Genomic DNA, 16,565 nt, shown 5'->3' with positions numbered 1-16,565 from the left:
TTTGCAAACCTAGATTTGAAACCATGAGAACTAGAAATAATTTTCTAAATTCACAAATTTTTGGCATAATATATTCACAGTTTAAATTGTCAAGACTCCCTGCATCCATTAACTGTGCAGAAATGTTATACATACCTAATTTCTCTACTCAAACTTTCCTCAATCACAATTGCCTTTTAAAACAAATATGAATTTTTTATTCAAGTTAAAGGTTTCAATCTAACAAAGAATCTAAGCATCAGAAAATCAAGTGTAGAAGGAAAACCTATCCATCAGAATAAATATTTGGTGTTTTCACTTAGTTTGGATAAATCAGGCTATATTTTAAAATCCTTTTCGAATAGTTAGGGTAGTAAACTGACATTGAAGTCTCAAATGAAGTCCTGTTCATAGAAGCATGATCCATGCTAATTTTCTGAATAAAAGAACACTGGTTAATTAAGTTGGAAAAGTACAGAAGCCCATGTTAGTTTTAGCCTTGCAATAAATTAGAACATGAAATAAGATACTTTTCTTAAAAGTGACTTAAAATCAGTTCTTAGTGCATCTCATTATTATTGTAGTATTGAAATTATTCATTAAATTAGGCCTCTGTGATTTTTCCCTTTTTTATTTTGTTAGGCTTGTCAGTTACTATTGCCTTGGTTTAGTGCTTATATTTGATAGCAAATATATTTTTCAGACAAAATATCCCAGGCACATGGAAGTAAATGTTTTGAAGGCTTTAATACTGGATTTATATATCTCTTGCTAAAGTTGCATAATCACAGAACATTTTATCCACTTGTGCTGTATTTTGCTCTTATCTTGTATGAGCCTAGAACTTTCTTGTAATAATTTACTTAATTGTCCTGTGAAATCGTTTCTGTGTTTGACTTTCTTCTGAAATTACTATGTCACAAATATGTCACAGGATCCTATGTTGCAATGTAATCTTACTGGGGAAAAATATTAAATAAGCATTTTCTCTGCCTCTACTGCCCTGCCATTTAATACAAATCAATGCTGGTGTTGCAGAATTAAGTTAGATGACTTTTTTACTTTGGCATTGAAGACTGTCTGTCTGAAAAATGAGTGGATTATACAGTTACTCCAGGACCTACTTTTTACAACTACAGTTGCACTGGATAACCTTTAAAGCGAGTGATTAAAATGCTAGCTGGTATTCTACTGTTAAGGCTGTGTCTTGGTGGCCAGAGTGGGGATCCTTATTTTCATTGTCCAATTAATCTCATTTTCATGTTTAACTTGATGTAAGTGGCAGTACTCTATCGTTAGTCTTTTATTCAACATGGTGTTGCCAGACTAATAAACTGCAGTGTCTCTTGTCTTTTAGTTTTCAAAAGCTTTGCCTACCCCTTTGTTTTCCATCCTTCTTTGCTGTTGGACATTATGATAACAGGATAGTTTGTGTTGTTAAATTATCTTGAAATTAATGGATTGGGAAATTATAGTTGTACAGTAGCTATAGGTCAATTAAAAATGCAGACCAGTTTTCAGAGTAAATTATAGATTGGCGGTGAATGTAGGGAACAGGTTAAGAGAACCAAAATGTCAATATTGTTGTGATCTTAGTGTTGCAGCTAATATTAGTGTTTACAGTGTTGGAAATCTACTGCTTTAGATTTCAATTTAGGTTGGTAGTGAGAACTTGCGGTAGGATTAAAAATTGGCATTATCTATAAGTAAAAACTTATTACACACTTTAAAATCTGACTGAAACTGTCAAAGTTAAGTTCCCAGATCTGCCCTTTTAAAGCCTCATCTACACTATATAAAATAGCCTATTTCCAAAGCTTTCTTTAAAAACATCAGTTGAGTACATTTTTATAGTGTAAATTAGGAAATATGCCCTTAAAGGTAGATACCATATCACCAAAACATAAATCATAAAAGATTAATTTCAAATGAAAGCTGAGTTAAAGTGCAAATTGCCCCAAATAAACAGTGTGGTGAGCATGCACTTAAGCACAAACTTATTTTAAGTAATTTTTTTAAAAGGTAACCTGCAGATGGGAGACAAGTGGTTTGATATACAAAAAAGGTCTGAAAGTTTTTTATTTTAGGAATATGCACCTACGAGGGCCTGATCCTACTTCCATTGAAGTCAATGGGACCTTTGCCCTTCTCTTCAGTAAGAGCAGGATCTGGCTAATAGCTTCCATCACTATAGTATCTCAGCACTTTCCCTGTTTTTTCCATGTTATGCTAGAAGTCTCCTTTCAGAGCTTTCTCCACCTGCAATTGCTGGGATAGAAGTGCAGAATCTTTTCTCCCTGCTCAAACTTTTCCAGCTATTTGTCAGGATCTTGGATGTCTTTCTTTTTGATTTAGTTAATTCTGTTCTAAATAGTTTGAATAAAGAGAGAATGAGCCCTCTGAATTAAACAGGTTTCCTTGGTATTTGTGCAGTCATATCCCTACTATTTCTATAAATAAGATTTGAATTTTTAATTAGAGGAATCTTAAACTTTTTGGCCTCCTTTATGCCTCCTATAGTTCAGTTTAAAAAAAAGGAAACCCATTATTTTTCTTTCCAAGCCACCTTCAGATGAAGTTGTTTAAACTTTACTGCTTCTGAAGATCCACAACAGTGTAGAAAATGAGGGCATTCATTCAGTATAGAAATCTATAGTTCAGTTTTTATTTTTGCTTTTCAGTTCACCTTTAGAAATTTAATCTGAAGCTAGGCAACCCAAACCCACAAATCCTTAATCTTGGATATTTTGTACTTGTCATAGGCCTGCATGAGGGATGTGCTAATGTGCACTTTGTGCTTTGCCACTTTCCTTAGTAGGAAGTGCAAGAGATAAACATGTCACAAGCTTTTTTGTAAGTACAAAAAAAAGTGTAGTCACTGGATATATAGTTAGCAACTCCCAATTTGCAAAAGATATGCAAAGGTATGAATTTATCTAAAATGCATTGTTGCAACAGAATATTTTTCTTTAGTTTATCCTCTCTCAGCTGACTGATAGGCTTATTTCTTTTCTCTGTAACAATAAGGCATGTACACAGTCTCATTTCTACTATACCAGAATTGGCTCTGTTGGTTTGTACCCTGAGATCTGAGTTCTGAATCTTATCTCTAGAACTGTGGCAAATACGCTTAGTTCTACTAATGTTAGTGCTGGACAAATCCTATTGTGAATTGTTCAATGGTGTTTTAAGTACAGTCAATTAGATTTGCTCTATGCGGGGTCAGAAAACATGACGATCTAAGATATCAGCAGTGTCTGGTCTATATTAACACTCCCACTGTTTTTAGCTATGGTGGGAAATTTTGGCTAAAACTTTCCTAGTGTAGGCAAGGCTTATACTAGGCTTGATCTTCTCTAGACAGCCTCGTATTGTAATTATTTTGGCAGCCCTGAAAACCAGTGTACCTGGTTGGTTGGTGCACCTGACTTCTGTCCCCTTTTTTTCTCTAGTCAAGGTGCCTCCGTTCTGGCAGCGGGGGTAGAGGGACTTGGGTCCTCCTACTCCACCAGGTCCCAGCCCAAGGCCCTGTGTGAGTTGATCCCTGAAGAGGGGACACTCTGAGTAGGGAGTCTAAATCCACTGCCCTGGGCTACTTCCTACCACTGTCCCTTCAGTTTGGGATGTGGCTCCTGTAATTCAATTGCTGGAGTGTCTTGCCTCCTGTGGCACCTTCTCATGCATCTTAGGTGGCACCCTGCCATAGTCTCAGGCTCCTTCAGGCAGGAGAGCTGTAAGTTTGGTGCAGCCAAACCCCAAAATGTGTCTGGGCTGCAGTTACCCAGTCACCTCTTTTACTGGAGGCTCCTAGATCTCTTACGCAGTCTCCCTTGGCTTGGAGACAGAATGTGCTCCCTGGTTGCTGCCTTGGCTGGCAGGCTAGTCATCCTTCCTATCAGGTAGGGCAGTAGCTATCTCCTGTCTTTTTGCCAGTCAGTCCTGAACTGGAGCAGGCTCTCTCCTTTTCTATCCTCTCCAGGCCTAGCATTGGCTGCAGGTATAATGGGACCGGGCTAGCTGGGCCCAAAGGCTCTGCTTAACCCCTTTCATGCTGGTGGGCAGTTTCTCCACTTCATCACAGTGTGAAAACATACAACATCTTTTTTTCTCTAAACCTGAAAGGGAATTCTCATTTGTATCAGAGTACCTAACAACCCCAACATACAGTAACCAGCTTAAAGGTATATCTTCAATCCAAGTCATAAATAATACTTAGTTTCAGATACTCTAAATTTCTGTAGCTTTACGATCCCATTTTACTAGCTTTTGAAATCTTTCTCAAGGTAAGACCCATACAAACAAGGAAAACAATTAAACTATGGGATACAAAAACATAGGTGTCATGGAAGGCCATAAAATACTTCTGAGGTTAATTAGGTCTGCATGTAGGGTTCCTGGTGGACCTCAGGAAGTCTTCTGCTCTCTTCTTCTGCCTAAATTCAGAGTTAAGCCATTAGACATACAGCCACACATTCACAACATTCATAGTGAACAACTTGCACCTTTCCTCTGAGGATCACATCCAGACAAATTTCTCACTCATTCTGCTCCTTTCACTCCCGTGGAGGTTAGGGGAATGTCATTTCTTTTGAAACCAACAGTGCTTGTCTGACTGGCTCACTAGGGATATGTCTACACTGCAATTAAAAACCCGTGGCTGGCCCCTGCCAGCTGGCTTAGGTGAAGGAGCTCTTTAATTGCAGTGTAGATGTAGCATAGCTTGCATAGTATAAGTCTACTTACGTCTAAATACGTTGTATCTAGCTATTGCATTCAGAATGAGTACACATTAACAGAATGAGTGGGAAATTTGTCTGGTGTGATCCTCATTAGAGGAAATGTAAGTCTACTTACGTCTACTACTTGCATAAGTAGTTAGCACACATTTCAAGGGACTGTTCAAGGTGAAGTGGCCTGTTAATACTCCTCCAGTCATAGGGGGAAAAGAAGAGTGGAACGCAGCTGGGGTGGGGGTTATCTGTTATCTACAGCCTGGCACTCAGATATCACAGAATTCGCTCTGAGGAGAAATCCAGGATATACACAAAACAAAGATCCTGCACCAGAGAAGTTGATCACACCATGGAGTGGGCCACCCAAATACCCTGATGGAACCTGCTTAAGTAAAAAAATAAAACCCCTCTGATAGGTGACAACTGGGGGTGTGCCATCACCCCACATTGGAACCACTACAGGGTATCAAACAACAACAACCCATGCTCAGAGAACCCATCCTGAAAAATCTTTCCTGAATCCCCTCTTCTGGCCTTCTAACAACCCCCTACCGCCCCAGCATCTCCAAGCTGATCATCTGAAGCAAACTCCCCACAGACCAGGACACACCAACCAATTCGTAGCGGCACCAGACTCTGCCAGAACAACAGATGCAAAACCTGCAGACATATCTCCACTGCTATAACAATCAACATCCCAACACAATCCACCTTTCAAGATTCATAGGTCCTGCACATACCTATCACAACATGGATGTACCTCATCCAGTGCACTAAATGCCCCAACAACAACTGTTTGGTGAAACCAGATAATCGCTACACTCTCAAATGAACTCACAGGGAAATGATAAAAGCCAAAAACACCATAACACCTGTGAGTAAACACTTTTCACAAAGTAGTCCCTCTATCTAATGTATCAGTAGTCCTCATCCTCAAAGTCAAGGCATCAGTTCCATTATTTGCGTCAGGCCCTTAGAATTTGACAGGGAAAAGGTATTTGTCAAGCCTTGGGACTTTGTCCCATGAAATTCCATTCATTGAGCAGAGTTATAAATGTTAAAAATTACCATTTTCTTTCTCTTACTTCTCTGGAAAATGTTCACAGCCTGCCAAAATAGTTGAACATGAATATTCTAAAGATCTATGCTCACATTGCTACCAAGACAGCAGCAACAGACACTGCACTGGAAATCCCTGAGAGCTATTGAAGCAGCTATGGTTAGAGGGGGGGAAGCAGTGGTCAAGGGCAGGTTTGGCTCCCCACCAACAAACGTGAATGTTGTCCCATCCTATGTGCATGTGCACATGCACATGCTCTAGTGTGTGTGCATGACAATCCAATTACATGATCATATAATATTCCCCTCTTCCTGCCCCCCAGGCTCCTTGTATCATTCAGTGCACAGGCTGGATGTACCAGGTTGTACAGGCTACCATACATTTAGCTTTTCCTAATTTTGGAGCGCAACCTAAAGGATTTTGCAACCTAAAGAAATAAGTCAAAACTAAAAAAGTTAAATTCTTTAAAAATATCTGTTCAAAATCCAGGGCTCTTTCTGTTGATTGCAATAGGAACAATTTCTTCCTGTCTAATTTTCTTCTTGTACTACCTACCTATTAGAAGGAAAGTGGTTGCCTGGTAGATTAAATTCCAGGATGTCTATAGTCATAAAGAAACTTCCATTGTTTGAGTAATTAGCTATTTTAAAGTTTGGAAATATTTATTGGGATTTGTTTATGTACTAATACAAGTATTTGACAGCCACAAGAATTATTATTTTTTTTTTTTTAAACTACAGCAATATGGTGTTTAATTGTGGTGTAGGCATTCAGGCTTGGACTGAAGTCTGGATTCTAGGACCTTGCTGGGGGGAGGGTCCCAGAGCTCAGGTTACAGTCCAAGCCCAAATATCTACACCAAAATTAAACAGCCCTTTAGTTCCAGCAACAAGAGCCTGAGTCAGATGGGCATGGGCCAGCCACAGGTGTCTAATTGCAGGGTAGACACAACCTCAGACCGCTTCAGAGACAAGTACCCTTCTCCTGGCACTTGCTATGTTGGCTGAGCGTAGGGAGAAGAGAAATTTGTGCCTGGAGACATCTCAAGAGCAAAGCTCCTATTCTGACTGTGTAGATAGCTTCCACAACAGCTAAATCCAAGTCTGACAAATCACTGCAAGTTTATAAGGGCACTCGCAGTAGGGAAGTACAAGAAGGCAGTTTTCCTTGTGGAATGAGGGAGGGGGAAATAGTTCCAAACATATCCCCATTCTGTGAGGGGTAGGGAAGAGCTGGGGTGTCAGGGTGACAATCAGGAAATCAGTGGCTATATTAAGGATGAGAGGGACAAGCTTATCCCCTCACTGAAAGTCACATTTTGAAGGTTCTCTTTGAGACCATAAATGCTAGACACTTAGTCTATTTTTATTAATGGAAAGCTTGGCTTAAATTCTGCAGTGCAATATGACAGTCTGAAAAAGTACCACTCACCAAGTTGCCAACAGCCAATCCAATTCAAACCTTGTTCTGTCTAATGTTACTCATCCATTATTCATCTACTCATTTGTTCTCTCCTGTTAACTCCTCCACCTTTTACCCCTTCTCCAGGTTCTCAAGTAAACCACATATCTTATTCCCTGACTACTGTTCCTGCCAGTATGTGGTAGGAAGAAAGCTACCTAAGTTTTATTTCGTCATCTTCTGACCAGCATGGTACCCTCACTATTGGAGATCTTTCTCTAGTGTGGATTGTCTTTTTGTCTCTTACACAAATGAATGGCCATGCGCCATTACACTACAGCTCAGCCACTTTGTTATGACAGCAGGAAACTAACTCAGAGTGGATGCTACCTTCTTAGTGGAGGCTAAACAGTTCATCTTTGCATTCAACTGGGAATGGAAATGCTTAGAGACACTAAGAAAAAGTGGGAATGGGAAGAGTGGACAGCTACATAGTCCTGGAACCTTTAAAGAGGCCTATCTAGATTTTGAGAACTTTAGTTCCATCCCATGGATAGGGAAAGTTAGCTTTTAGCACATAACTAGTTAAGAGATTACTTCAGGAGCAGAGGATCACTGCCTTGTTTTAGCAATGGGAAATGTCTCAAGAACCTCCTGCGCCTTCAGGGCAATAACTGATTAAACGTTGTTTAATTTCTCATCTTTGCCGAGCTCCAAATCAATTGTCAGGTTAACTAGTTTAATTCCGAGAAGCCTTTCAATAGCTTTGCGTAAAAAGGACAAAATCCTTTAACAGCCATCTGCCCTTAGGGTTTTCTATGGCACCCACTGCTGTAATAGTATTAAAGAGGTGCAGCACTGTCAAGTTTTTGCACTTGATAAATTTAAGCCTTATTCCAGTTCAGCCTGGTTGCCATTTCCAAGAATCACAGAAGTGGGAAACAGAAGTATATTTGACAGTGGGACTATTAGCAACAGTAATAAGTGCTCCTGCATTATAACTCACCCTTTCCAGAAATTTGGGTCAGGATATAATCTTTTTCAAATCCTTCTAATTAGCATATTACAGTTCCTATAAACCCTATACTGGCTGCACAGGCATCTCCTGTGTCATACAATGTAAAGGGCATCTTTAAAAGTTATATTTTATAGGGACAGCTGCAGGGACCAGTCCAGCTCTTTGAATAGTTTTCCAAATCAGCAAAACACCTGTGGATCACCAGTGCAAATGCTGATTTAGTGTATATCTACATTGCAATTAGACACCCACAGCTGGTCCGTGTAAGCTGACTCAGGGTATGTCGTCATTGACAGTGGCAAATTTTCCACTGTCAGATCGATTTATCTGGTTCGATTGAGCAGAAGTGAAAACCCGCTCAATTGATCCAGAAGTCAAAAAGCCACCTCTGAAAAAAGAGTAACACTGCGTCGATGGGTACACATTTCCCGTCAGCGCAGTGTAGTGGAGAGAGTGCACAGAACAGAATTTAGGAAGTCGATGTAAATAGACTTATGCAAGCTACTTTATGTCTACACTGCAATTAAAGAACCCCTTCGCCTAAGCCAGCTATCGGGGGCCAGCCACAGGTTTTTATCTGCAGTGTAGACATATCCTTAGTGAGCCACAGTCAGACAAGCACTGCTGATTTCAAAAGGAATGATATTCCCCTAACCTTCAGGGGAGTGAAGGGAGCAGAATGAGTAGGAAATTTGTCTGGATGTGTTAGCTATTACACTCTGAGTACGTTTCCCAGACCTGAAGAAGAGTTCTGTGGAAGCTCAAAAACTTGTTTGTCTCACCAATAGAAGTTGGTCCAATAAAAGATATTACCTAACACACCTTATCTCAAGGTAATATATGTTCATCAAGAAATTCCTTTCTCGCCTCGCCTCTACAGGAATATTTCCAGGTGGTGGTTTGGGAACTTCCACTGGGAAGTTCACCCATTCTTCTTTTCAAGTTTTGTGGACTGTAGGAAATGAGAGCTCCCCATGACAGTTCGGGAGCTGAAAGCTTTGTCTAGCCTGCAAGACTTTCTCCCTCTGATCAAGACCAAAACTCATCTGTTAAAGAAAAAGTATATCCAGACTAATTCTTTGAACAGAGTTTTTGTACAACAGCTAAAATCTGTTTTAGGCCTCAGTCTGGCATTGTGTTCTATAAAGTCCCAACTAAGTCTTATCTCCCACGAAATCCCCCATTGTCGCCAAGTCTACTTCATAGTCAAACAAAACTTGACTTATTGACAGTTGCCCGTCTTGTTCTGGAATCAGGAGTTTCTTTGTGTGTTCTCTCTGATTCTGTTGGTTCAGGTCTTCTACAGGTCAGTTGGCATGGAGCCAGGTTGTTTGAAATATCCTATGTCTGATAGGACCACTATCCAGTTTAGAGCTTTGTTTTCAGGTTGGGATAAGTATCCACCTAGCCTGAATCTTTTTGGCTTATGCATTGCTGAGCTGATTGAGAATATTTCTGACATATCTAGTGGATCCTATTGAGAAGCAGGAACGTCACCAAAAAAACCTCGTTTTTAAAAGTTGCTATCTGTTACACTTGAACATTTACTCTGTTTGAGTTTTACCAGCTGCATGGGTTGTGATTTCAGCTTCCATGCTCAGATGCTCAGGGCAACAGTTCTTGCCTTATCTAGTTAATGAACAGGGCTCCTTGAGGTAACTTCTTTGTTACACTTAATTTTGAGCCCAAAAATGTGGTACCAAAATGATGGGTTTTTAAATTCAGGAGGGTAACGTTAGGAAAAAAAAAAGTGGGGAAGGGCAGCACTAATTTATATTTGAAAATTGTGCTTGTAAGAATATTTAAGTGATTAATGTCTAGCTTGGGTGAACTACTGTTGACAAATCAGCATGCATTTTTTGTTCTTATAGCTCAGGTTTTCAAGTGGTGGGGTACCTCTTCCAGAGGGGGCACGGAGAAACATTCAGGGAGCCTGGACCCCTGCTGTTACTGCAGCAACATACCTCTAGGAGCAGACACAGCTCAGCTGCTGATGGAACAGCTGTAGCAGCTGGTTTGAACTGCTCCATGATTATTCCCCAGATCTTGAACATGATCCCAGCTGCTAGTCTCCCTCTGGAGGTACCACACAGATTGGGATGAGAGCCCCTGAAACAGATTCAAATTCAGATAATGAATGGGAACCAGGAAGACCTGTGTTCCAGGATCACTTCTTCCACTGTCTGATAACAGTTCTGTACCTTTCATAACTTTTCTTATGAAGCAATGCCTCCTGACTAGATCCAGTATTTTCCAGTAATGAAAATGAGTAATTTTGGATTTTCAAAGCTGTATGTTTCAGAAATTTGTGATATGCATTACATTAATACAAAAAATACATGTATTGACAAACATGAGCAATGTGCAATCCTTTACATCACAAAAATGCTGAGCACTGAGTGCTCGAGCCTGCTGTCAACGGAGGGTGGCACTGAAAGCCTAGAGCCAGCTATGTGCTTGGGGGAGGGAGCAGGAGCCATCAGAGTGCAAGGGAGGCGAGTGGGGGAGAGGTGCTGTGGACACTGCTGAGAGCAGATGCAAGTGTCATCCACTCTGCAGCATGCGAAGGGTGCCTGTTGCCAAGTGCCCTCCCCACCCAGGGGAAGCTCCATGGTGGTTTTGCCAAGCCAAGGCCCATGTGAGGAGGGAAGTTGGCAGCAAGTCTCAACAGCAGCCAACCTTGCACCTTGGGGAGGAGTCAATGTCTCCAGGCAGAAAGCTGTCTGCCCTGCCCACCTTCTGAATGGTGAATCTGGAAATGAGTCATTTCAGAGGGAAAAAATGTAATAGCGGCAATTTCTGGGGGGGGAAAAAGCAAACCCAGCCCTACTCATGACCCACTATTGCCAAAAAAAAAAAAAAAATTCCCTAGAAACAAATTGGTCACAAGACTAGTTAATGCAAAGCATTGTGATTGACTTATATACCACCTTAAGAGTGCTGTGTTGTACCTGTACTTAAAGATGGCTGCTGCTTCTGGTAGAGCATCTGGCATTTTGACTCACCTCTCATAAATACTAATGTTTGTTCTCTTGCAGATTATGGAACTTTGTGGTGCAACAAGACTTGGATATTTTGGAAGAAGTCAGTTCTATATTGCTTTGAAACTTGTTGCTGTGGCCCAGTCAGGTCTCCCTCTAAGAGTGGAAAGTTTAAATACAGGTAAATCTAGAAATTAATGTTTAAACACTACTGAGCAGGTTAGTGAAATGTATTGCAGTTGGCTCACATATTCAATAGATTAGTCCTGTGGACTATTGTAGTATGGTCTCAGTTACTCTAATATATTGTTCACATATACATAGTGAAAAAAGTGTGAAGGGGAGTTTAAGCTAAACCAAAATTTAAAGTATCTTTATATTGTATATTGTATTGTATCTTAGTTAGTAAAGGGGATAAAGTTAATCTAGGGAGAAGGAGTCTTCAAACAGTTTAGTACTTTAGCACAATTGAGCTAACTTAAAATAAAGTGTATTGCAAGATATGCAGAGTGAAGGAGAACCTTTTTGTGTATATCAATTCCCATGGTGGTCTAGGTGGTGTAACTTGCTTTATTTGTGAGGGTTGAGTGGTGAAAATAGCAAATAATGTAATGGGATTGAAGTTAAATTTATTAGCTTTGGCACAGCCAGGTATTCAAACCTATCTGTAGAGGCACTTAGTGGCGATGGCACCTTCAACTTCCAACTCCAAGTGAGTAGCTACAGAATTCCATCAGGTCTCCAGACTCTCCATCTGAATTTACAAATCATCCAGCAAGAATTCAGCAACTACCCCCAAAGGAATCAAAACCTTAGCCATTTTACTTTGTGAAATGATTATCTGATACTTCAGGAGGATTCATCTCAACTTCAGGAAGGAGACAAGATTCCTTGAGAGCAGAGAAGACCTCTCCCTTCCTGCTACAAAAGCCGATATAAAAGGCTTGACAGACATCAAGACTCTGAATCAAGACTTGATAGTCACTTCAAGCTCCTGGTGCTGTGTGTAAATAAAATTAGATGTGACTAACCTAGATGAGTGCAGTTTGAATCTAGTAGGTGAGAGTGCTGATATAATGACTCTGCAGACCAAAATCAATCAGTTGGGATCAGGAGCAAGATGTAATCCTAAAAATTGCTATGGAGAATCTTGAAAGATGGAACAATGAGAATGGAGTCCATGAGAAGTTGAAGAAAGGTAATCTTGCAGAATATGAATTAGATTTTTTCCTAGTTTTCTCAGATTTAAAGTAAGAATGATCTGCATTCCCCAGCCTCTTTGAGGGACAGGGAGAATGCCATATTCCATAGCCACAGAATCACTGCATTCACCAAGTCCTTATTGAGATGAATGAGAGATGTCAACTGCTCCAGAGCTATTGCATACTCAGCTGGCATCTGTCAGTTATACTTGACTCATGTTTGAGGTTTTCTCGGCCAGGGGGATTAGAGCAAACTTCCTTTAAAGTCTTAAAGATGAGATTCTGCTATGAAAACTTGATGGGCGTAAAAGGGATGAAGTGGTATAAAGAGGCTCTACAGGTGTTGTGTACAGGCAAGCCTGGATTCCCATCTTCAGGCATTGTAGTAGATGGTCATCAGGCTGCCTTCTGAGGATCCTCTCACAAGCCCTGGCCTAGGTACTGTGCAGGGGGAAATAAACGCTCCTGTGGGCCCAGGGCTATTAGATTTTGTGTGGCCCCTTATGGGCTGGTGCAGAGGTGCTCCAGGGGCTTGGAGCACTCAGGCCAGCTGGGGGCAGACTGGCCAGCCTGGGGGTGAGGTGGGCCAGTGCTGTGGCGTGGTGCAGGTCAGTGGCACTCCAGGGGCTGGGAGCGCTCAGGCCAAAGGCGCTCCAGGGGTGGGGCAGGCTGGTGCTTTGGCATGGCATGGGCTGGTGGTGCTCCGGGGGCTGGGATGGACTTGCCAGCCTGGGGCCGGGTTGGGTCCGCGCCTGCTGCTGGGGCACAGCCCAGGGTAGGGTTGGGAGGGGGTGGAAGGGGCATTGCTTCAGGCGGGATGTGGTCAGGGGCTAGCCTTCCTGAACGGGCTGCCCGGATTTATTTTTGCGGGGCCCCCCTTAGCCTGGGGCTCTGGGCTGCAGCCCCTAAAGCCCCTGCCTTAATCTGGCCATGGAGGTGTGCTGGGAGGGGCATGTTAGAGGTGGTGTCTCAGTGCTGCACACTGATGTGATTCCAAACCGTGCTGTAGCCTATATGGCAATCTCTCATGCAGTCCTAATTTAAACAGGTCCCCAGAGCTGTCCTGTACTACCCTAAGGGAACAGCTGAGGTTCTGGGAGGGTGCAGCAGTGGTGTAAAGCCACCGTAGCTATCATCTTGAGTTAAGATCTCTGTGTGTGCTGTCCTTAGAGGTGCTGCACAGAATCCCACCACTGGAATACACTGTTACAACTGGGTGACTTCCCTGGCAAATGGCTGTAGGATCTGTATGGCCATAACAGAATCCATATATGTTCCTAATTAAGGGCAGGCAAAATTGTTTTTGGTAAGGATGTACACAAACTTGTTAAGATAGTGATCCTGAAACCAAAACTTGATGGGCTGAAATATTTGACAAAATAATTGCTATTCTAATTAAGTTCAGATTACTCTTAATGAACAGTCAATGTCAATGATGATTACTTAGGTGTGTCTGCACAAAAATATATGTACACTTATTGCACATACTACTTTCCACTTCTTACAAGAGCAACAGTATTGGAAGTAGCAGATGCTAAGGTCATGCATCAGTTTTTCCGCACCCAAGAAGCTGGCTTGGTGATTCCACTATTTATTAATTGTAATTAATTTGCCTCCTTTAGCTGTTCCTCTGGGTGTCCCAAACAATTAAGTGACTTTTCAAAACATAAAGTTCTTGCACTTGTTAAGGACACCATTGCCGATGTTGGCAGGGAATTGGGAAAAAAATAAACCTCTTAACCTTGTTAATACTTGGTAAAATAAAATGTGTTTTATGGTGCTAATGATGAGATGAATATACCAAACTAAAACCTGACAAAGGCAGTTAGAGATACCTGGCTTCCTTTGTAGTTTTCAGATAACTTGGTCATTACTATGAAATGTTTTAGTATTAAATGATTTGTTAATTGAAAGGAGACTTTCCAGTGAAAAGGCCATTTACAATAGCAAGAAATAAAGAAGAAATATTCAACCTCTCCTTTTTGGGAGAAAACAAACTAAAAATTGTGTCCAAGGGGATTATTTCCAAAATAACCAAAAAAGCAAATGTAAATTAACAAACTGCCTTTGCAGCTCTCTCTAGTAGAATATATTGCACTGATTCATACATGTCAGAAATACTGTAAATATTTTGTTGTTTTAGGAATAATTTTGAACCAGTTTAAGAAAATCCTGGGTTATATCAGCTCTTGAAAAATCTTACCTAACCCAATAACTCCCCAGAGTAAAAAATATTTATGCTGTCAACCCCTCCACATGGTCTGACCTGGGCTGTCTACAGCCTGGTCTACACTAAAAAATTAAGTTGGCATAACTACATCTCTCAGGGGTGTGAAAAATCAACACCCCTGCATGGCATAGTTAGGCCAACCTAACTCCCCATGTAGACAGCTAGGTCAATGGAAGAATTCCCATTGAATGGAAGAAGCCCTCCCATTGATGTAGGTAGTGCCTATACTGAAGCACTGCAGCTGAGTCACTACAATGTTTTAAGCATAGACATACCCTAAGTCCTGGGACTAACGTTCCCTTAATTTTTTCTCTGTGCAAAACAAATAACTCTTAGAACTGAAGTCCTTTGGGACTTTCTCTTCCTCTTTTATCTCCTTACTCCCGCCCACCTTCCTCATCCTCTTTTCACTGACTCTCCTTATTCACTCATTTATTTCTTTTCATATTTTCTCTTCCTTTCCTTATTCTCCCTTTCATTTTCTCAGTCATTTAGCTTTCTCTGCTCCTCCATGCTGCCTCACTCCAGCTGAAGATGTTGAGCCCCCACTCTACATGAACTGCTGAATGGGAGGAGAGACCTCTTCCACCATCCAGCAGTCTCTTTTTCTGCCTTTGCCTGCTGGTCAGTCTCACTTCTCAGTGCTGCAGCAGCCTGTGTCCCTATCTGTCTACTCACATATTTAATGCATCCACTTGGTCTGTGTGAATGGGTTCTTCAGGTCTTCCGCTGCAATCTGTTTGGGCAAGTTTGGAGTGCTCAGTGTTCGTGTCTATCAAACATAACTCTTGTCTCAGCTGATTGATTAGTTCAGAGAGATCAAAACAGACTTGTAGTCAAGCACTTGTGGACGTGTAATGTGGCTCTAAAGTATTTGTATAAAATGACAATACTCATTGCTTTATTTACTGTGCCTGAAATAGTAAAGTTAATCTGGGATTGCTGCTTAATTTGGAAAGATCCTTTCATGGATAACTGCCTGATTGGGAATTATAAAATGAGCAGATATTCACAGTGAATTCATGTCACTTGTTTGTTCTGTTGCCTCGGTGTGGGAAACTGTATCCTGCAAAAGAAAAAATTAACTGCGCAGAGATGGACAAAGAATTGTCATGTAGATATTATAGGGGCTTCTGGATGAGCATGCAAATCCTAAGTATTACAGCATCAAAGGATAAAGTCATGTTGCACTGAATTTCTTTGCTCTTGTAGATGAAGATGAGGGGGGGTGACAGGGTGGAAGGAAATTTGAAGAGAAATATATGAAGCTTAAAACAGTATATTGGTGGGGGGTATCTATCCACCTTAGCACCGAGAACAATATGCTGTTCTAGGTATGCTGAGTCCATGCTTAGGTAAAAATATAAAGGTTCTTGCTTGAATTCTGGTGTCCCTGCTAGCGTATTATGCCACTTACTAAGCTGTTGGGTTGTTCCTTGGTTATATTGAACAAAATTATAAAATATGTATTTGAAGAGGAATATTTAAATATAGATTGCTTGAATGCTTAATGTTCAGCAAAACAAAAATTAATCTATGCAAAAACTAACAAATTGTATGAAGAATTTCACTTAGACTGTTACTGTCAATAGTACCAGTATATTTAATTTTGATCTGATAAAATAGGTACAAGAGCCAGCAAAATCAATCCACATAAAAATTGGATAATTACCTCATAAATGAGTAGTGATTGCAAATGTGTGTTAGAAAAATATTTTACAAGTAAGCTATACAACAAGTTACACAATTTAACTTTACTGGCAGTGGACTAGGAAGGCCATTACAGGTCAGGATTCAAAGGGATGGCAGAGCTATTTGAGAAAGATTTCTCACTCTGGCTCATAACAAAATTTGCTCCAGGATGAGACAATAAAGCTGTGGATCTCTCAGCTTGGTAAACTTGCATGTCTAGACTTCAAAAATGGGTTTATCATGAAATTACTGCTAAGTCTGACTGTAAC

The 16,565-nt window shown here is 40.8% G+C and overlaps 1 protein-coding gene across 10 annotated transcripts in view; it reads left to right on the top strand.

Moving 5' to 3' along the window:
- Nucleotides 1-16,565, top strand: part of REPS1 (RALBP1 associated Eps domain containing 1) — a 106,674-nt gene that overhangs the window by 4,213 nt on the left and 85,896 nt on the right. For all 10 annotated transcript variants that reach the window (XM_067542325.1, XM_067542327.1, XM_067542323.1 and 7 more), the window contains exon 2: nt 11,230-11,353. In XM_067542325.1, coding sequence (XP_067398426.1) covers nt 11,230-11,353 — 124 coding nt within the window. The remainder of the gene's footprint in view (nt 1-11,229; nt 11,354-16,565) is intronic.

This window comes from Emydura macquarii, unplaced genomic scaffold (genome assembly GCF_026122565.2).
Source record: "Emydura macquarii macquarii isolate MOO-44397 ecotype Brisbane River unplaced genomic scaffold, CSIRO-AGI_Emac_v2 contig_705, whole genome shotgun sequence".
In the NCBI taxonomy this organism is placed as follows: Eukaryota; Metazoa; Chordata; order Testudines; family Chelidae; genus Emydura; species Emydura macquarii.
Note: the sequence above shows the minus strand (reverse complement) of the source record. Positions and strands in the feature narration are given on the sequence as shown.